The 21,857-nt window shown below is 40.6% G+C and overlaps 1 protein-coding gene across 2 annotated transcripts in view; it reads left to right on the top strand.

Annotated features, from left to right (window-relative positions):
* The window catches only part of PBX1 (PBX homeobox 1), a gene marked incomplete at both ends in the record, with an annotated part of 274,714 nt that extends 253,269 nt beyond the window's left edge, over positions 1-21,445 (top strand). For both annotated transcript variants that reach the window (XM_079719482.1, XM_079719484.1), the window contains one exon: positions 21,353-21,445. In XM_079719482.1, the coding sequence (XP_079575608.1) occupies positions 21,353-21,445 (93 nt within the window). The remainder of the gene's footprint in view (positions 1-21,352) is intronic.
* Positions 21,446-21,857: the final 412 nt, after the last annotated feature.

A 21,857-nucleotide genomic window follows, 5' to 3' on the forward strand; every position in this document is an offset into this window, starting at 1 on the left:
ATCATTGGTGCATTCAGACATTGTTTGGCTAACTACTTGGTAAGGATGTTGTAGAAGGGAGTTAAGTACCAGGTGATGACTGTCTTGGTGACTTTTAAGGCCCCTTCCAATTAGGAATTCTTTATTTTCTACCTTCCTTAGGCAGAATCTCCTCTGAGTTTATATAATATTTATCAAGCTCCTCTCTGGGAGGGAAGGAGGGAAGTTAGAGCTGACCCTGTTAAACATACTCTGGGCACCTGTGTCCCTTTTTTAGAAAGGGTTTCCAGAGCAGAGGGATTTTTCCCTTCTTGTGCTTATACTAATTATTATTTCTGTATTCATGCCTGACTTGTCAGATGCCTGTTTAGAAGAAATCCAAGATACCATGGTGGAGAATTATGTTCTCAAAAATGGATTCCAAATGAATTAAGTTGTTCTGTGTTTGTATGGGGAGGTTCAAGCACATAGGCATTTATCCATTGCCTGGATCTTTTTGAGCTAGAAGATCGGTCTTTCCAGTAAAAGTTTTGCTCTGTATGTAAGTGGAAGAGAGGAACATGAGGAAAGTATAAGAGTGTGGGGAGGAGACTATGGACGCACTCAGAAAGAGAACTGCAGAAATTCTACATGACTGGGCAGGAAGTGGGGCTGACAGTTCTGCTATTTGGCATCTTTCTTTCCTAATTGGGTAGCACAGAAGAGAGCAGCACTCAGACTCTGGGGGGTCAACGTTGGCCCCTCTGACGTCATCTGGTGGGCTGGGAATCATTTCTGAAATAGTGTAACCAAACATGTGCAGATCATTATGCCTGATTACATAAGCCCACCGCAAAAACTGGGCTGGAAAATGCCACTTGAAAGAGTCTCTCATTTTGCATTAATTTTTTTTCCCTGTGAACTGTTTATTTTATTTCTGGGTCTTTAAGACACGGGGTAAATGAATCAAAAGCTGATCATGATACAGTCTGTTCCTTTGGTATCACTTTTAAGTTGTGCCACCTTGCAGGAGACTATGCTTGCGAGATGTATTTTTAGAGAGTGGTATTAGATGCCGAGGCATGTGTATGTGCAGAGAGGGTCACTGGCTGCTAGGAGAAATGAGAGAGAGAGAGAAAAGGAGGTAGACAAGAAGAGACAAGGACAGGAATGAAAAATTTGAGCCAATGAATAGAAATAAACAATTCCAAAACCCATGGCGGCAATGGAATTCCCAGCTGGGCTCTGGATTGTGTTTCATTCAGTGGAGGACATTTTCTGGGCAACCTTTATCTACTCCCCTGCCTGGATTTTCACAGCATTCACATCTTATCCAACCAGCGTCTATTTTAAATCTTGTAGAGTTCAGATGGCTTTCCTTTAACTAAGGCCATGTAGTGATTGGGTTGCAAGGCATGGTGGTAAGAGCCCTGTGGTGGGAGTTCGGAGACTCTGGTCCTTGTAACTCTCATGTGCCCATGGGCAGGCGTCAAACCTTGTCTTTTATAAAATGGGGCCAGTAATTCTCACTCTTAGTACCTTCATGACTGCTTTAGGGAAAATGAGAAAATAGGTAGGAATGGGCTTGGCAAAGCACAAGTTTTTCCACATGAATGCAGCATGAAAAGTTATAAGTGATAACTTTCTAATTTGACCTTTTTCCTCCTCTTGTATGAGCAGTTTCCCCAGTAGGTAGTTCCTAGTGAGGATAGGTTAGGACACAGTTGTCACTTTTTTCTCTTCTGATGGAAAGGTACACTTTCGACAAGGATACAGAGTTGTACAAGGCCTAAGGACCCCCTTCCTTAGCCAGAGTGAGCGTTAAAGACCCTGGGTCTTTAAGATGCAGGGTAAATGAATCAAAGGCTGATCATGATACGGTCTGTTCCTTTGGTATCAATTTTAAGTTGTGTTAAATTGTACCTTTTTGAGTGCTTTGTATTCTCAAATGACAACGGGCAATGCTTACTGGGTTTAGAGTAGCTCTAAGTGATGGAGGGAGATTACTTCACTTCTCTGTCAGTTAGACAGACTGAAAGATCACTTAGCTATCACATCCACTCTTTCGTTTCCCTTCCCACTGCCACCATCCTCGTTCTAGAAATGGTTCATTAGCTAGGCTATTGTGGTTATTTCCTAATTACCGTTACTGCCTTTAGTGTCTCCTTTCTCCTGCACACATCCCCAGAATTTTGTCATTCCTTGCCCAGAAATCAAGAGCACTTCTCTATTGCCCACCTAAGCAAGTTTAATCCCTGAGTCGGACATTTTCAGTCTTCCACGCTCCGGCCCCATCTACCTATCCATCCCCCTCACTCCCCAAATCACACTGACTCTCCCACACCCAGATCCTCCTAGCTGTTTGTCTTCTTCTCCTTAGCCCTCCTTCCCCTCTTCTCTCCACTTTATCACACACACACTCCCTTGCCTTATAGATATATGCACAGACACACTCAATCAGTCTTTGTCTTTCATTCCCAAATACGCATGTGGTCCCAAAATGCATATATTAGTTGCTCAAAACATGTTTGTTGAATGAATAAATCAGAAGACAAGCTACCACTGAATTAAAAAATGCCACATCTTATGTAACAGCTGTAAAATACCTAGTAATGATTTTTCTCTTAAATGCCTTACTAACCCACAAATAGACTATCTTTTTTAATTCAAAAAGCTTCTTAAGTCTTTCTTTTTGGAAAAAGTTTCTAAACTTTTTGACCAAGGCAGATTCTCTGAGAATTAAGAGTCAGATCAGCATTAAATAGATGAAGTTATAGAGTGATGATATTGTCAAGAGAATTATTCCTTTGAATTCTTTAGCGCCTTCTTTCCTAAAAGAATCCCCTTATCAAAACCTGCTTGTGGGGTAGCCATCTACATAGCAAGAGAACATCGTTTCTTTTTTTTTTAAATTTTATTGAAAAATAGTTGATTTACAATGTTGTATTAATTTCTGTATAACAAAGTGACTCAGTTATGCATATATATATTCTTTTTCATATTCTTTTCCATTATGGTTTATCACAGGATATTGAATATAGTTGTGCTATACAGTAGGACCTTGTTGTTTATTCATCCTATATATAAGAGTTTGCATCTGCTAATCCCATACTCCCAATCCTTCCCTCCCCCATCCCCACTCCCCTTTGGCAACCACAAGCCTGGAGGACACCGTTTCTCATGGGGTTCTCACTGCTTTCTCCACCAGACGTGGGACTAGAACCTGCACAAACAGGTGGAAAGTGGCAGCAACCTGAAGTCAGGAAACTTGGATCCTTCTTGTGGCTTTTCTTCTGGCGAGTCTCTTCATCTCTGTATCGTTGCTTCATCTGTCAAATTTATCCCATCAATAAGCTATAAGGTCCTTTCAGCTTAGTAGTTCTGGAGTCCTACAAGTATGGTTTTTGATCCCTACTGTTCACTCAAGGGACACCAGGCTCAACTGTAGGCTCCTCTTTCCAGAAAACTCTTTCATTTGAGTTAGTCTCCGCCATCTTTTCTAGCCTACCCTATCGCTTCCCCTTTCAGTTGGATCTTGAGGGAAGGAGGAAGAGCTTGCATTACATGAACTTCTCCCTTTGAATTCACAGAGATTTGTGGTAGCAGAAAGCATTAGTCTTTAGGGCGAAATTATTTTTGATTATTTTAAAATGTGAGAGGGGACTTCACTGGTGGTCCAGTGGTTAAGACTCGGTGCTCCCAATGCAGGGGGCCTGGGTTCGATCCCGGGTCAGGGATCTAGATCCCACGTGCCGCAACTAAGACCCAGCGCAGCCAAATAAATAAATAAATATTTAAAAATAATAATAATAAATTTTTAAAAAATGAAATAAAATGTGAATTAAGGGAGTGAGTTCACTCCAGCCACATCTTAAATGTTGACAGATACCCCTATAAGATTGTCATTATTCAAGAGATTAAGTGAAAATAGAAATGAAATGTTAGTGTTCTCTCTATAAAGGCGAAGTGCCATTAACGTCAGTTTGTGACAGAAAAGTCTCATTGATTTTGCTTTGTGATAATTATAGTAGTGGAAAAATAGATATGAAGCTTTGATCTTTGTAAACCATAACATACGTGTTTTTATTTTTGTTTTTGCTTTCTCCCATGTTAGGCAAAGGGACAAAAGGACATTTACAAAGAAAATAAATAAAATACAGAATCATTGGGACAAAAATAGAGAACTATTTAAGTAAACACGTTTCAGGCATTTAGACATCACAGGGGTTACTTGGTAATACTTGGCCACCTGCCATCATTTTCATTTTTTCTTAACTACTTCTGAGAGACCTCCTTCCACTTAAAGTATATATTAATAAGATGTTGCCACATGTGGACTTGTAAGACTGGAGAGTGAGGGTGATAATTAAAATCATATGCAGATCTTTAAAAACTCACTTTAATTATATGAAGTTTTAATTGTTCTACCAAGCTGAATGTGAATTTTGAAGATATTAAAACATATTCAGATGTGCTCCCAGTTAGTTGCCTTTGGGTACCTTCTGGTGCTGCAGCCAGGAACCAGTGAACAGCCCCAGTCTGGGGGGTAAAGGGAGTGAGGATAGGCTTGATTTGAACATGGTAAACCAATCTCTGCAGGGTTGAAGGCAGCAGTACAGAGTAGATGGACTCCCACCTTCCAGAAGCTTATAAGCCTGGCTCTCCCTGATGACCGAGCCAAAGGGAAATAGAGTAAGTCCCTTTAGCTTCTTACATGATGAGGCCTTTCAGCCTTAATACCGTATCAACTGAGCATTCGAGACTAGAGCAGCATTTTATTTGAGCCCACAATAGTTGGAGAAGCAAAAAAAAAAAAATCCCAATATTGTAATTTCATATGCAATCCACTGTTTTTCACCAGCTGCCAGGTGAAAGTCCTTAAAGGTACAGAAGATGAATGAGGCCAGATCATTCAATGGCATATTAAAATATTCATGCATTCCTGTATTCATTAATTCATTCATCCATTTCTTCAATAAATATGTCATCAATAGCATTTTTGACTTTGGGGAATGAGGCTACATCATAATATATCCAGGTCAAGTTGGAGAAACCCTGATGCCAATCAAGATGTATTTTAACTTTCAGTCTCATTCAACACTTTATCTGTGATTAGGTTTCCTGTTCTTGGAATACTAGGACAAGGGAGCCAATCAACTTTGTAGTTTAGGAGGGAATTTGAAATTAAGCTATATAGCAGAAGAGAGGAATTCAAGACCAACCAGCAATAGTTTGAGAAACCTACTCCCCGGTGCACAAAAAAGCCATACCATGGACTTACAATAAAATAAGTATCCTTCTGTGGAGATTCCTTATCTCTTTGTAGAAGTAGAAGTAGTCACAAAGAATTTTCTTGATCTCAAACCTAGTGACACAATCACTCCAAACATGATCACATTTATAATGTGTGTACACATCTTTCACTTCTGCCACTTTCTGCCTGTGTAACTGTGGACAAGTCACTTTCTCTAGATAAGACTCAGTCTCCTGTACTCTAAAAAGGACACTTGAGCTGGATGATGTCAAAGGCCTCTTCCAGTATCCCTGTTCTACTTATAAGCATGATGTTTTTCCATTCCCAAGAAAATACAAGAGGAGAGGAAATACTTCAAAGCTATAAGGAAAAGATAAATTTGTGTTTTTGGAAATAGTTCTGTCTCTGACATGACAATGACGCCATGCTGTTTTCATTGGAATTGATGTGCTACAGCATCCTGTCCAGTTGGCCCACATTTGTCCTTGCAGCCATGCTGTCCTTGGGCTAGGATTGAGTTAGCTGTTCCAGACTCAAGTCGACCCCGCCTTCTGCTCCATAAAGAAAAAAAACAATTACAACCTCAAAAGGGCAGTTTGTTTTTGTGGTTACTCCTGAAAGTGGCATAGCCCTTTTAGACCTCAGTAAATATTAAGCTAATTAAATTGGCTGAATTTAATTGTGGGGAAAAGTTAGTATTGATTTCAGAAGATGGCCCTCTTTTTGCCCTCTGGGAAGGAGTTCCATGTTCTTAGACAAGTTTGTTTTCAGAGAAAATATTAGACCTCTTTTTAAGAAAATCCAATTGTTATTTTTAACTTTGGTACATTTTAAAAATCTCTACTTATACCTGGCTCTAAGTGAGTTTTGGGAAATTCTATTCCACACCTTTAAATATTAAGTATTTGGATCCCTAAATATTCTCCAAATTCACAGATATATAAGGCAGAAGGCATGACTGACTTGAGTCGGGAACAACTAACCAGGTTAAGTAAATGAATAAGTGCTTTATTTGACAGATTTATTGAGAACCTTGTGATATCCAGTACCAGGAATGCAAATATCAATAGGATATCGTTCTTACACTCTGTAAAGTCACAGAAAGCTGGAAGGACTGGGAGTTACCGGGTTCAGTCCCCTGCTTCACTGAAAGGGAAGGACTACACCACCTTTATATAATCAATATAATATGATTTTTAAAGAATTTGGGGAATGGCCATCATAATTTCCAACTCTGTCCGCCATTAATTCATCTAACCTAATAATTTTTCAAGCCTAAGCCAGACGTGTCTTTGAACTCATCTTGACTTGAACCTTTCTACATTTCTATAAACTCTTTGGGGCTTAGAGAGTTCCAGTCTCTGGGAGTGTGGAAGCCAGCCTCAGCCGACCTGTAGACCTTGAGGATACTCCCTCTGTAAGAGGATGAGGTTCTCATGAGGGAAGTTTCAGATCCCTCTCTCACCAGAGCTCAGGAGTTCTAGAGAGAACCAGCGTAACTACTGAGGGTTCTGTGCCTTTTTAGAGGGGTAGAAGAACAAAAGCACAATTAATTACATGCTTAAAGTTCTGAGGATAAGTTGAGCCTCCACCATTATCCATACTAAGAATACTAATTCATAATAGTTATTGAGTACCCTAATCCAGTGTCTTTATAAACATTCTCATCTCCATTTTATGGATAGAAAATGGAGATTCAGAGAGGTTAAGTAGTTTGCCCAAAAGTCAAATAGCCAGTCAGTGATAGAGCCAGGGTGTGGACCAAGATGGTCTAACTCCAAAGCTTCTGTTCTTTCCCTTTATCCAGATGGACCCTTGAACCTCTACATCTTACACTTAATGAAGGGAGGTATCAAGAACCTTACAGTAAGAGAATCCGTTATGTTTCCTAGTAATAAATATTTTGGAGCCTGGCTGATATGGGAAAGAACTATAAGAACTCAGTTATGACTATTCTGTTATATATCCTTTCAGGGTAGCATATAGAGGGCTTAAGACTGGTTGGTTCTTTTATTAAAATTAAATCTAAAACTTATATAGTAAATCCTTCCCTGGATATAGCTTACTGTTCATCACTATTATGTCATATTTGGCTAGCCAACTTACCAGGGACCCAGTGATCATACACAAGAGAGAAGAGAGATTTTAGATCAAGTGTCTCTTCATGGAGAGATTTGATGGTTCACTAAAATAGATGGCAAGACTGTTTCAGGAATCTAGGTACCAAATATCAATAGAGGTTTTGTTTTGTTTTGAAGTTTTAATTTGGGGGCAGTGAAATGGAAGAAGAGGAAAATTTTGCCTGTTAACTTAATAAATTATACATGTTAAGTAATGGTTTTGGAGGATGGAAGATCAGCAGTGAAGAGACTGGGACATTAACTATAGAAGTAACAGTTTTTCCTAGGCCAACAGAAGAGATGAGAAGGAGCCACCTTGCTTCACTGGGCCAGGACTTCTGTCAAGTGGCCCCCTTTGTCAATACTTAATACTTGGCATTTTTAATAATTAAAAAGAATAAAAATTTAAAAGAATAAGTGCAACAGGTACAAGGGTAATAGATGAATAAAACTAGAAAAAATAAATAGAAAAAAATGGCAAATATTAAATTTAAAAGATCCAGGAAATAAGAAGAACAGAGAATTAAGAAGAAAGAAGGCAATGGAATGATAAAAAGGCAGGAGATGGATAAAATTGCATGTGAAATGGCAAAATGAACATTAAAAGCAATTATGATATACAAGTAGCAAAGAGGACAATAACAATATAAAATAAGCTAGAATGAGTGGTGAAAATAAATAGCCTCTTCTAAGAACATACTTCCAAAGATTATAAAACAGATCAAGTAGTAATAAAATAAGGAAGTGATATTAAGCAGTAAATTAAAGAACAATTATAAAACAATAAGAAGAGAAAATTAACAGGCTAAAATGACATTTAATAATTGTATTAATAACTAACACTTTCTGACTTCTTCCCATGTGTTAGGCACTTTACATGCATTAACTTATTTAATTCAATTTTATTAAAATAATTAGGACCTTAACAATGTAAACAAAAAAAGTTTAGTGAGGGATGAAATCAGGCATCAGAACAACAGCAATAAAAAAAAAGTCTAAAGGTTAGAAAAAATATACCTATGGGTGTCAATTTTCATTCCTTGTCTGGAGTGATTGTTTTTGCTGTTAAATCACCAAGTACCTGCCCTGGTACTTCTCTAGATTACATGTTCAAGAAGTACCTGGCACTGTAAATGTTGGTTCTTTACCCCTCTTGTCCTAGTAAGCTTGGCCTTTCCTAGAGACAATTGCTAGTGGTTAAAATTCTCAAGCAGTAGAATCCATGGCCTGGAACCTGTGGCAGTGGGAAAACATCTCATAATCCTACCCATTTTACAGGGTTTAGATCAGGATTATCTTCTCCTAGAAGTTCTTCCTAGTTCCTACATAGTACTTAGTGTGCTGGGCTTGGAATGGGAGTTCTTCTCTGATTCTTTTCTTTACTTCCTCTCAGCCATAGGTTTCTGAAGAGGATTCTAGTTTGTATCCCAGCCTTCCATTCAGACTTGGTACACACTAGGTGCTTAATGCATACTTTTTGAAGTGAGCCTACTTGAACCTATTGTCAAGAGGTTTTTCTTTTCTTTCTTTCTTTTTTTGAAAAACCAGCAACCAACTTGCGTCTGGATTTTCTGCCTGCCTGGAACCCCTACACATTTTTGGGTTTCTGTGGTCCAGAAAGAGTCTCTCCCATAAGACAATGGCTTTTTCTTCTTTTTCTCTCTATTTATTATATCCCAGTACCCATCTTTTACCTCCAACTTCCATATACCTTATACCCAATAATCTTTACTAATTCATGGTAGAACTCTTTTATGCGTATGTTCAGAGACCAGGTATCTGTTGCTGTTTCTTCTCTTCCCCATACTTTTCTCTGGGGCAGGTGTTGTCTCTGAAGACTTGAGCTTGATCTACAATTCCTTCATTTATTCATTCATTCATATTCACTCATTCGATCAGCAGGCATTTTCTTGGAATTTACTATTAACCAGTTGTGTTGGGCATTGGGATAGGGAAAATTAAAAAGAGATCAAATGCTTCTTTTCAAGCAACTCTCCATCTTGTCTAAGTTGATTGCTATGTTTAACCTCCTTCCTTTGACCTTAATTTTTGTGTAATGGGAAAAACAACTGATTAATACTCTTGACAGGTAATTATATTTTGAAGAGAGTTGTGAAGTCACCTGCTAACGCACTATTCTCCAGGCAGAAGAGTCCCTCTTACCTCCATCTTTCTTCCTCAGACTTGGATTTGACCATTAATTGCACTGGTCTTTTTTCCAATGAGCTGTAGAGGTTGGCCACGACCTTTCAAACACACAAGACAAAGACCTAAATTTGATGTGGACTTTCCTTCCTACACTTTGTTTAAGTTTTACATTTACTTTTTTTTCTGATTACAAATTAATATTTAATGTAGAAAATTTGGAGAATGCAGGAAAGTCACAAAGAAGAAAATTACTGCTAACTTTTTGCTTGGCAGCCTCCTAACATTTTGTGTCTAAGTATGTTTTGTGTGGGTGTAGAAAAGTTAGGATCATATGGAACACATCATTTTGTAGCCTAGTTATTTTACTAAAAATATATTATGAATATTTTCCATATCATTAAACATTCTTCTCAAACATAAGTTTAATAACTGCATAAGAGCTTGTTACCGGGAAGGTCCGTAATTTATTTAATCAGTCTCTACTGTGGAACATTTAAGCTGGGTTTTTTTTTTTTTTTACTATTATTAATAACACTGTGGTAAACATCATAGTACAGAAAATTCAGTGCATATTTTGTATTATTTCCTTGAATAAATTCCTAGAAATGGAGCTGCTAGATCAAAGGGTATGAACAAATCTAAGGCCTTTGTGATGTATTGTAAACTTTTTTCCTGGAAACTCCTATTAATTTATGGTTCCTACCAGCATTTTTGATCCTTCCCATTTCCTTACATTCTCGATAACAATGTCTTAGCAGTTTTTCAGTCTCTTTCAATTCACATTATAAAGTGCCATCTCATTTTTAGTTTAATTTGTATCTCTTTGATTTACTAATGAGATTGAACATTTTTCATCTGTTTGTTAGTCTTTTTATGCATTCTTGAAATGCTCATGTTTTTCTTATTGATTTCTAAGAACTCTTACACAAGAAGGGTATGATTCCATTTCTCGCTTGGCCAATATTTAGAAAATAGAGAAAATTCTATTTCTCAATGGAGGAAGACTCAGGAGGAATAAGGCCCCAGGATTGTTATCCTGGGAAAACTAAAGGCAGATCTATATGTGATACTGGTGGTGATCTTAAAAATAATTAACCCTGCAATCTGAACTGGTTTGACATTTTCTGTATTTCTAGTGTATGAAAAAACTCAGGACTATAAAATAGAACCCAAGAATTGTCTAAAAGAACCTAGAGATACATTAGTCAGTCAAAACTTTCCTTGAAGATTTACCCTACGTCTAGTATTCCCCTAAGTATTAGGAGTTGCCAAATAAGTCATTGGCTAGTTTATAGCCAGGTTGAAGAAATAAAACTACATATAATTTAAAAGTTTTCTTATGACCTTAGCTAAACTTAGGTCTAAAAAATGGTCTTTTGAGTGCCTAGATATTTTCTCATATTTTGGAGGCTATATCTGTCTCCTTGCATCTTCTTTTACCATCTGAAAGGTAGCACATTCTTCTAGATGATTGAATTTTGACGTCTCACCATCATCACTCCCCTCTGCCCTTCTCATTCCCTGGCAGAACACATATAGAAAAGCCAAGTCAGACTCCTGAGCCCACAGCACAGCTGGAAGATTTCTACTGCAGAGGTTGCTGGGACAATCTAAAAGGAATAAAATGAAAATGAAAAAAATCAACCCAGTCTTATACTTGGATGAGAATCTCAGAAAAAAAGAGGATATCCCCCAGCATTCTGGGGTGGTGTCAAAATAACTCAGAATTCTTGAGTACGTAGTTTCCAAGCACTTGCCTTCATTTCATAGGTACATAGAATTCTCAAAACAACAGTATCATTCCCTAAATAAGGCACAGTAGAGCCTCATGCCCCATTCTAGCACGTTCCCCTCAACATTCTCTGTCTGCCTGTACCCCACGACTTCCCACCATCTCTCCCTCCTACCCTTCTGTTAGCTGTAATGACCCTGCAAACACTAAATGGCATTTGAGTGCATTAAGCAGCAGACTCTCCGGTGACATAGCAATTATGGCTCTGAAATAGATTTGGTGCGTCACGGAAGATAAGGGTTTTGAAAGTTTCTGTTGTGATTATAGCCTGTAACTCCCACAAATAATAGGCTTCAAAATAAGAGGCTGCCAACGGAGCCTTTGTGGCTTTGTCTCAGTGATGGCACGTAAATTGCTATTAATGTCCTAAGTGTACTTGAATATGCCAGTCTTTGGGATGTGAAGTTGGCTCGGTGACTCTCTTTACGCGACATGTCATTGTTGGTCTGATAATCTGGGGTAATTGCTGTCTCTTGGATGGTCAGGAAAGTGTAAGAGGATTTAGCTTCCTGTGTGATGGTAAATAGCCTCAAGGTTTACACCACGAGTTATGTGTGTGTATGTGTGTGTTCCGTAGCTAGCCACCGTTTCTCGTTCAGGTGTGTATACAATTCCTGTGTGTACCCTTAGATAATAGCCTTTCAACAAAACCACGGCAAAATCAAAGTTTATGAAACTAAAATGAAGAATCTGGAGCTGTCTGTATCAGCCAATCACATAATTTATACTGAGAGTAAAAAAAATGCCCTTTGCTTGAATTTTTTAGATTTGGCTATATGAGTAAATATAATTATCTATTATCTTATAGAGCTACTCTTTTCCAGCATCTGCAGCATCTGTGTGTGTATGCACATTTTTTAGGTGCCATAAGTATTTTCTGAACACGTATTAGCTCTACATCAGTATGATAAAGTGTGTGGAAATTATGTGTTTTTGTGCAGTGTGTGTGGATGTGTGTAAGTGTGCGTGTGCTTTAGTTTTGCAGGCCTGGATGTAGAGGATGTTTATTCAGATATAAATAGTTTTCTGCACTAAGACACCTCTATTTAGCTAAAGCAAGCTGAGCTTATTTTTCTTTGTCTCTGAAAAGTTAAATAAAACACATTTGAAGTTTTCACTTCCTGTATGTACATTTAGCCTAAGGCCCCCCTAAGTCTGTGGAACATGGAAACATTATATGTAACTGTCCTATTTGCACTTTGAGCAGAAATCCAAAAGCATCCCAGCCTTAAACTTGGAAATGTACACTACCTTGTATCCTGTGCAAGCTAGGAAAGGTTCAACCCAGACCATCCTCTGTGTCTCAAGTGCCTTACATGGCAGTGTTAATTCTGGGCCTTCACAACAGATGAATTAAGGAAGGATGAAGTTAAGAAGGTTCCAAAATAGATCTTGATCTTGGAGTTGACCTATATGTGCATGTACTTCAGTCGTGTGGCGCTGAGAGCTGGCAGGATGGTGCACTGTGATGGTGCTGTAATTTTGCAGTTGGATTTTGACTGAGTGCCCTTGACTGCATGCCAGATACAGTTGGAGATAATGACTTGTAATAAGACAGTTCACATTCATACCAAGTGAACATGGATCAGGGTTACCACCTGACTATACAGGTCTCAGCCCAGGACTTCGCATCGCCAGTGTAAGGTAAACTGTATTAACTAACAAGGTGGTACCACACACAGTGATGTCTCGGAAGTATAACCCCCGAGGAAAACAGTTTGTCTTGTCCAACACCAAGTTTGCTAAGGTGGATTGAGGCTTGAGAGTAGAAGGTATTAGAATCCCCTGAAAAAATTCTCTGAGGCCAGTCTTGTGGTTCATAGGTTCTAGCACCTTAATAAACAGCGCATAGATTCCCAGAAGGTGAACTTAAGAGCATGAGTCATCTACCTTCCTCCCTGAGATCAGTAGCAGCCATGCTCTGCACTTCATGCACCCCAAGCTTTTGAAACCTGAAATGTCCAGAAGCTGTGGCATATAGTAGGGACTAAGTTTGGCAAATTCTAGTTTCTGAGTCGTAGGTTCCTGGCCTGAGAAGAATAGATGTTCATACTGAGTTTATGTACCATTATATATTCATCAACCAAAGTAAGAGAATTATTATTACGAGTCTTACATAACTACAAAGTTACAATGTGTACCAGCATACAGATGGCCTTATAGACACAGGGACAGGCACAAAAAGAAGCTATCAAAGCATTCATTTCTCTATTTGTTCAACTCAAGTACTTATTTGAGCAATTGCTCTATCAGACATGATCCTTGTCTTCTAATGGCTTGTGGTTGAATGATTTATCATCTTACTTAAGATAAAAATCAAAGCCTGCAAGTCTTGGCATGATCAAGCCATCACATTCTCCAGGCCCATCTTGCTGCACTCGCCACTCTGCTCCTATGCTCCATTCTTTCAGGCCTTTTTTCAGTTCCTTGGAGCCTTTAGACAGGTTTCTGCTTCTGCCTAGAAGGCTTTTTGCCCCACTCTTTACTTGTCTATTTTCTGTTCACTTTTAGGCTGACTTTCCAGAAGCCCCAACCTCAGTGAGGTCCCTGTTCCTCTGTCTCATAGCATTTATTACCATCTGTAATCTATATTTGTTCTTTTGATATGTTTTGAATGCCTATTTCCCACAAGTCAGCAAGCTCCATGAGGGCAGACACCACATTTTTAAAAAATGTGTTGTATCTACCACAGTATGCTTAGTACATAGTATGAGGTAGGCACTGAACACATATTTGTAGATTTTAAGAATTAAAGGATTGCAGCTAATAAGATCTGGTGCTTGCATGGATATTTACATAAATAAAAGCTGCATGTGGTTAAATGTCAACATGAAAGGTCAAAAGGTCAGTGGTACCAGAATGTAGAGAAGTGGGTGATGGTTTGCCCTGAAGCGACTTGAAGAAAGGAGGTAGCCCTCAGGGTGGGCCATGAAAGAAGATATGGATTCCTAGAGACCAGAGAAGGGGGTAGGCAAAGGCAAAAACCTCTCACTTGACTTCTCTGTAGAGTAGGAAGGAATCTCACTTTGGCAGTGAGAAATCTATTATTTCTTCAGAGCAGCTTAAAGTACTAACGTCTGTTCTCTACCAGGAATGTCTAAGGGTACTACGGATCATTCTTAACCTTCACGGCAAAATCTCAGGGCTCAAGAGGCTGTGGTGGGAAGCAGACTAGCAAGGGGTGTGGTGGTGTGTGGGTGTAAGGTCACCAGGGACCGACTTAGTGGTAAGTGGCAATCAGAGAGGATACCCCCAATAGGCAGGGGACCATGGCAATAGGAATCCTAGAGCCAGCGGCATGGGATAATCCAGACAGAGGACCAACTTCAGGGAAATGTGATGGCAGGCAGTAGTTGGTGGGCTGAGGTTCCAGAGAAGGATTTCATTTACAAGAGCAAGTCACTACCTCATTCTTTTTTTAAAAAATTGAAGTATAGTTGATTTACAATGTTGTGTTAGTTTCAGGTGTACAGCAAAGTGATTCAGTTATACATATAGGTATGTATATGTTATTTTTTCAGATTATTTTCCCATGTAGGTTATTACAAAATATTGAGTATAGTTCCCTGTGCTATACAGTAGGTCCTTGTTTATCTATTTTATACATAGTAGTGTATGTATGTCACTACCTCATTCTCAAATGAACTGTGATAAATAGCAGGACACTAAGCAGAAGCTAGGCAAGGGCTTAGTAGAGATGGTCACAGCCACAAGAAAGACATTCCCTGTATGAAGATACAAGTGCAGAAGGTCAAAGCAAGGAAAGCAGCAAAATTTATTCTAGCCAAACTAGGCTAGAATAAAAAATTTTTGGCTGAGAGTACATGTTCTTCCCAGACAGGGTTTTACCCAGATTTAGCAAATGAAAATACTGCATGGGACATACTTACACTAAAAAATTATTTGTTGTTTATCTAAAACTCAAATTCAACTGGGTATTCTATATTTTATCTGGCAATTCCTTTCCCAGGTCCCATGGTGGAAGCTCTACCTGCATGTGGGTCTCAGCCCTTGAGAGACTAAAGATGGGCAAAGACCTACAGGCCACATTGGGACTATGTCTATTTTGTACATTTGTCTGATTCCCAGGACACCTGAGGTGGTGACTAGGAGACCGTTCCAGATGCAGGGTGGGATATCTTCCCGCTCCTTGTGCCCTGTGGAGAACACTCCTTGTTAAGATGGAACTGCAAGAGGCAGTATCCAATGTTTTTCTCAATTGCTTTCCCTAAAAAAAAACAGAACAATATAAATATGAATCATAGTTTCTTGTCTGAGATAAGCTATGAAATACCAGATCTCCTTGATGCCTACTTATTAGCAAGAGAAACGTTCATTTCCTGGGTGTAAAAGTTACCTTGAACCCTGGTGCTACCTCTGCTTTGCATCTTGAATGTTTTCTAGGTATACACAGCTCTTTACATGTAGTCAGACTGAACTGTGGAGGTCAGGGACCCGATACCCTTCTCTATGTCCATACCCACAATGGAGGATGGATGTTACAGTGCCATTAAATGTTTATTTACTTCTTCTTATGTTCCTCTAAGAGATATTTATTAAAATCTACGCTGTGTCAAGCACCATGGTAGGAACTTTGGAATCAAAGATAAGTTCCATAGCCCTGTTCTCATCATCCAGACATGTGAAAGAACAAATGCAATATGGCATCACAGGTGCTGTGATAGAGGTACATCCTGGCAGGGAGGTGCGGGCTTGGGGGGGAATGACCTGGAGGGCTTATAGGAGGAAGAAAAGTTGCCAGGGGTCAGATACAGGTGCAAGGATACTTAAACTCAGTCTTGAAAAAGAGCCAAGGCAAGAGTGGCAAGTAAATGGATGAGTGGGGCACTGTATTCAAGGGGAAAGAAACAGGCATGAAATGGCAGCTCTGTTACGGGAATTTCTAAGTATCCTGATATGGTTGAAGTATTAAACATGAGCATTGATTTGAAGAGTCAGCAAGGTCCAGGACATGATAGACCTGATGAGGACATTGAACCTCACCTTGAGTCCAGTAGGAAGCCATTGAAAGTTTAAACAGGGAGGTGACTTGATCAAAACTACATTTGTGAAAGATCACGCTGAGGGCAGCTCCAGAGAGAACTGTAGGGGTGCCAGAATAAGCATGGGTCTGTTTACTGTTGTAAAATTTCCCAGGGAAATTTTGAATCCTTTGTCCCTAAGGGGGCTTTCCAGTAGCATTTTTTCATCCCAGAGCATCTCTTGGGAAGTGCTCACAGTATAATCTTGGGAAAAGTCTATGCATATCAGGAAGACATAGCTCTGTCTTGATGGAACAATGTTGGATCTAGGGTGTGTCTCCACTGTGTGAGCTGATGTCTCCCCTGATAAATGGTGGCTGTGTGTGTGATTGTATGTGCAAGTGTGTGTGTGGAGAGAAAGAGGGAGAGAGGATGCATGCATGTTTCTTTGTTTTTCTTCCTGGCTGGCCCCGCCAGGGCCTGGGTTATTGAGGGCCTGGAGCACGTCCACCTCCTCACCCTTGCTGAAGGCATTGCTGGTAATGGCATCTGGCCCATATGCAGATCAAGCTCAACTCGGTGCTGACATCAGCCGGTTTGTGGCACCTCAGTGTATTTCTGGGTTGCAAATGAGAGTTTCTTAGTGCCAGGCTCGCTTGGGCTGTCACATCAGGTGATGAATTCTCTGCATCAACCGTGTACTGCTAAGGTAAGCTCAGAGGAAGAGCGGGAAAAAGAGCAGTATGGGACCAGCGGTTCTCACTCAGCCCAGCGGCCGCTGCTCTGGGTGAAAAGGGGTACTGGCTCTGCAACAACGAGGGAGAGGCAGGTGGCCCCCTGAGTTCTGGCTCGAGGAGGGCAACAGAGGGGAGGGAAGTCAGGGCTTAAGCTGCAGTTGGGTGCTCCTGTGTATGTCAGGAGGAACCGTGTGGGTTTTGCCATCCACCATCGCTCCATCCCCAGCTCCACGGCTAGCTTCCTCTACCTCCTCTGATAGGCGTGCTTTGCCTTATCCATTAGATGGGATTCTGGCAAAATGTGGCGTCTATCAAGTTATGTGGGTAGGATAGAGAGTAGTCATTTTTGTTCCTGAAACATTTTGTTCCCAAATGCCTTGAATTTGTGTTTTGAAAGTCCAGATTTTCTTAACTAGGAAATCTACTGCGTTTTGTCCTAATTCTATATTCTATTAGCTTCCTCTTCATGAGGTTCCAGGTCAAGCCTGCTGCTGGCTTAGGTTTCCCCTGGTGGAATTAAATGTTACACAAGTCTTGCTTCCCAGGCCACAGGCTACAGAATTAACCTGAAAGAACTGGGTGTAAATGTGAACTCTCTCCCATTATGGATGCTTTGAGATAAAAAGGGCATATTTGGCTTTACAGATTCCCACCCCTGTATCCCCTCAGGGTGGTTTCCAACAGCAGCATTTTACAAGGTGAGTGTGTCCCTTTAAAGGCTGGTTTGCATCGGAGAGTGAAGGAGGAAGTTGGAGTGCAGAAGAAAAATTAAAACAGAGGTCTTATTTTCCCGCCACCTCACACGGTTGTTAATGAGACCATCTTTGACTCTCACTGTTCCCAGAGATAAATAAACACACAAAGGCGGTGTTTCCTACTTAATATTCACCCGCAGTGGAGGAAGAGGGAAGGAATTGCTCCCCGGGTTAACGTGGCAGTAAGCGAGGTCAGCTGTTTCCCAAGACGGTGCAGCCTCTGAATGTCTTACATTAAAGCTGGAATGATACAGCTGAAACAGACGAAGTGATTTACGGGAAAGCTGGGTAGGGTGGATTTGCTCGCCGTTTCTGATCTCATGGAGGCTTTAGCAGCAGCACGAGCAGCAGCAGACAATATGCCATGGTAGAAGGCACCTCCAGAGAAAAGGATCCTTCAACATTTCCCAGTGTTAGACTCGTTTGTTCTAAAAAGTACTTGCATTCATCTAACTTGAAACCCATAGGCTACAGTGTCCTGAATTTAGCAAGAAATCAAGGGTCATAGCTGGGATATCCTGGGGTAGGGTGACCCGGGACTGAAAGTCCCCCATTCCATTAAATCCCAGAGTCCTGGGCAAACTGGGGCTGGTGGTCACCCCATCTGAAGTGTGTGTGCATATGTGTCTGTGTGTGTGTTTGTGGATGGAGGGGGAGTGAAGAAAAGGCAGTTAAAGAGATTTGTTTTCTTTCTTTATTTTTAATAAGGTTTTTTAAGGTTTTATATACTCTTCTTCACCAGGCCAACTAGCATAATTAAAATGCTGGTTTTGGTATCAGGCTGCACTAATTCCTGTTTCCGCCATCTGTGAGCTCTCTCTCCCCTCTGGCATCCTGAGCACTGGTCTGAGAAAACAGAACTTTTGAAGGAAAGAGATCAAATGTCTGCTGTTTGAGTTATTTCAGCTCAGAGATGACTCCAAAAGAAGTCTCCTAGAACCTTCTGGTCAATATACAGTGCCTGCTAATTCCCTGCTAATGAAACACCACAGAGCTCATTTTTTTTTTTACTAATGGCTTCATTTGGGGCACCACTTACTGTTATTTTAATGGAATTATAGTATGGCTCAACAATGGTAGTGGTGGTGATTTGTGATCAATGTAATGACATGCCTTTGTGCCACGTGCTATGACATGGACACTAGCTGCTTTAGAGAGCTTCCTCCCCTACTTGTCTCATACCAGGTCAAGTCTAAGATACATGACATTTTTCCTCTTTTATAAACACCTCACTCTCTGCTTTATGATGTTGTGCTTATGGAGCTCCTGGAAAGTTTCCTAAAATCCCATGCTACCCAGCAACACACACACACACACACACACACACACACACACCTTCCAGTCTATTTAATTAGTGAGTTAATTTATTTATTTATCTACCTATCTGATAAACATACACATATTAAAAAATTATTAGGATGCATATCAAAATGCTAAGAGTAATTATCTCTGGGTAGTAGGATTATGGCTATTGTACTCTTTGTTCTTTACAATTCTCCTATTTTCAAATATGATATTGCATGCATAATTGCAAATATTGTATTTGCAAATATCCTATAAGCATATCTTACTTTTATCATCAGAAAAGATAAATGATGCTAAAAGATTTTCTTCAGGGAAAAATAAACAGAACCATGATTCTCAATCAGCCTAAAATGGTACCAAAAGAATACATGTGTTTTTGGTTGAGAGGGGAGGCTAAGTAAGATATTGTCAGTTTGGTGACCAGCCTAAATGTGGAAATTGAATGAATTCTTTTCTTGATTCTGATCATACTACAGAGTCTTAGGCCCCGAAAGATAGCAAAGCCTCCTGTTATAAGAGAAAGAATTCTCATTTTCCCCTCATTGTCCTCTTTCTAATCTCTCTTTAACAAACAACAGGGGAAATGGCCTCCAACAGAAAAGGGGAGTGGGTAGAGCTGCCTGACTCAGTTAAGAGATGAGATTTGAACTTGAGAGCAGTTAGTCGTTGATCCAAGATTGAAGGGCCGTGTTCCTGGCATTGCCCAGGATGACCTTTTGCCCGCTTAGTGTCCAGATCTGTTCTTAAAATGAGGTGTGTGGGGAAAAACCTACCCTCATGCTGAAGTAACTGGTGGGAAGCTGCTCTGAATGAAAAGCCTGGCTTTCCTGGGAACATTGGAGCATCATTTGGGTGAGCTAATGACAGAGAGAGCCAAACAGATGAAAAGGGCAGAGAAAAAGGAGCCTGATTCAGAGGTTAGGAAGCCTGTGTTCTGTGTCTCAGTTGGAATCCAGAAGCCTGATTTTCTCTTACGCCTGTGCTTTCTTATGAATGAAACGTGAATGGATGTTTGCCGGCACCTACAAGGGTGCCAGCCATGCTTCTAAGTACTGTGGATTATACTAGGGTGGAAGCTGTGGTCCCTCCCAAATGACAATAATAATACCTGCCCCAGGTACCCCCACCTACTTCAGGGAATAAAAGGAAAGTACAGTAAAAATAATTTACCAGGACTCCCTAAAACCTGGTCTGTTCAGTATTAACATTTCCAGCCTTAAGAGTCTATTAACTTCAAAGGAACCCAGTGACTGGGGAAAAGAGGCCTTTTAGCACATTTACAGTTCAGTGCTTTAAAATATGTAAACAATGATGAATCAACCACTGTAGCAAATCATTCTTCAGCTATTTAATGGTGGGGTATTTTTTGAAAGGGGTGGTCATTAAAACAGATCCTTTTAGGACACTTTTATTGTTTTAGTGCATCTGGATATAGAGTCTTAGAAGATGATCTACAAATACAGATCAAACTTGTAGCTTCCTGTCTTACCACCTTTTTAGATATAGTCACACAGACCAGTCCTTATGGTGTTGGCACCATTGTTTTACCTGTTTTATTCGTCTGATCACCCGCTTTTCAAGGCTCACCTCAGAGAATCCCTCCTCCATGAAGCCTTTGCTGATACTGCATCAAGAGGAGATACTGCCTTCATTTGAAGCTTCATGACAACTGGGCTGTACCATGTATTAGGTTCTGCCTGGCAATATAGTTCATTCGTCTGCTTGTCTCATCCCCATCCTTGAGGACATGAACTGTATCTCATTCATCATTATACACCCTTGAGCAGCTAGAACAGAACCTTGCATAGAACAGGAGCCTGGGATCCCATAATACAGGGAGCATCCAGAGCTGGAAAGGACCCGAGAAAGCATTTGAGCTAATCTTTTAATTTTATTAAAGGGGAACCCAAGGCCAAACAGGGGGAAGTGCTTCGCCAGAGCCAATAGCTAATTGTTGCCAGGGTCGGAGCTAGAACTCGGTCCCTTGGCCTGCAGGACAGCTGCTGTCATTCTAGAGCACACCGAACAATCATCTGGTGGCCTGGACTGAACTACAAAGCCTGTGAGAAGTGAGAGGTGCTAGTACTGTGTCCAGAGGCTCGCTGGGAAGAGCGAAACTCATCTGAGGGTGGGGGAGGTGGGCGTTATCAACCACAATCCTAGCCGCCCCTTGGATGAGTGTTCCCGTGTGCCAGGCACTGTGCTCGGCCCTTTACCCAAGTTGCCTTATTGTCACTGTCTGCTCAGAACAGCCACCCGATGATCTCAGAGGACTGACTTCTCTCCCTTTTTCCCTTCTAGGCTAATGGAGGTTGGCAGGATGCTACTACCCCTTCATCAGTGACCTCCCCTACAGAAGGCCCTGGCAGTGTTCACTCTGATACCTCCAACTGATCTCCCAACAGTCGCATCCCGGCTGACCCTGTGCTCCAGTCGGGGCCGGGCCAGGAGGGAGGGTTTCTCAACGCTGAAGCGGTCAGACTGGAGGTCGAAGCAATCAGCACACACAATAAGAGTCTCCTTCTCTTCTCTTCTTTGGGATGCTGTTTCAGCCAATCTGGACACTTCTTTATACTCTCTTCCCTTTTTTTCTGGGTAGAAGCCACCCTTCCCTGCCTCCAGCTGTCAGCCTGGTGTCCATCATCTTCCCTGCCCCTTCCCCTCTGTCCTAGACTCCCTGGGTCCCTGCCCTCTATTACATCCCTGAAGGATATTTTCAACAATTAGAGGAATTTAAAGAGGAAAAAAAAATACAAAGAAAATAATAAAAGTGTTGGTATGTTTTCATGCTGGTGGTTTGAGGGGC

This window comes from Hyperoodon ampullatus (genome assembly GCF_949752795.1).
Source record: "Hyperoodon ampullatus genome assembly, chromosome: 2".
NCBI lineage: Eukaryota > Metazoa > Chordata > Mammalia > Artiodactyla > Ziphiidae > Hyperoodon > Hyperoodon ampullatus.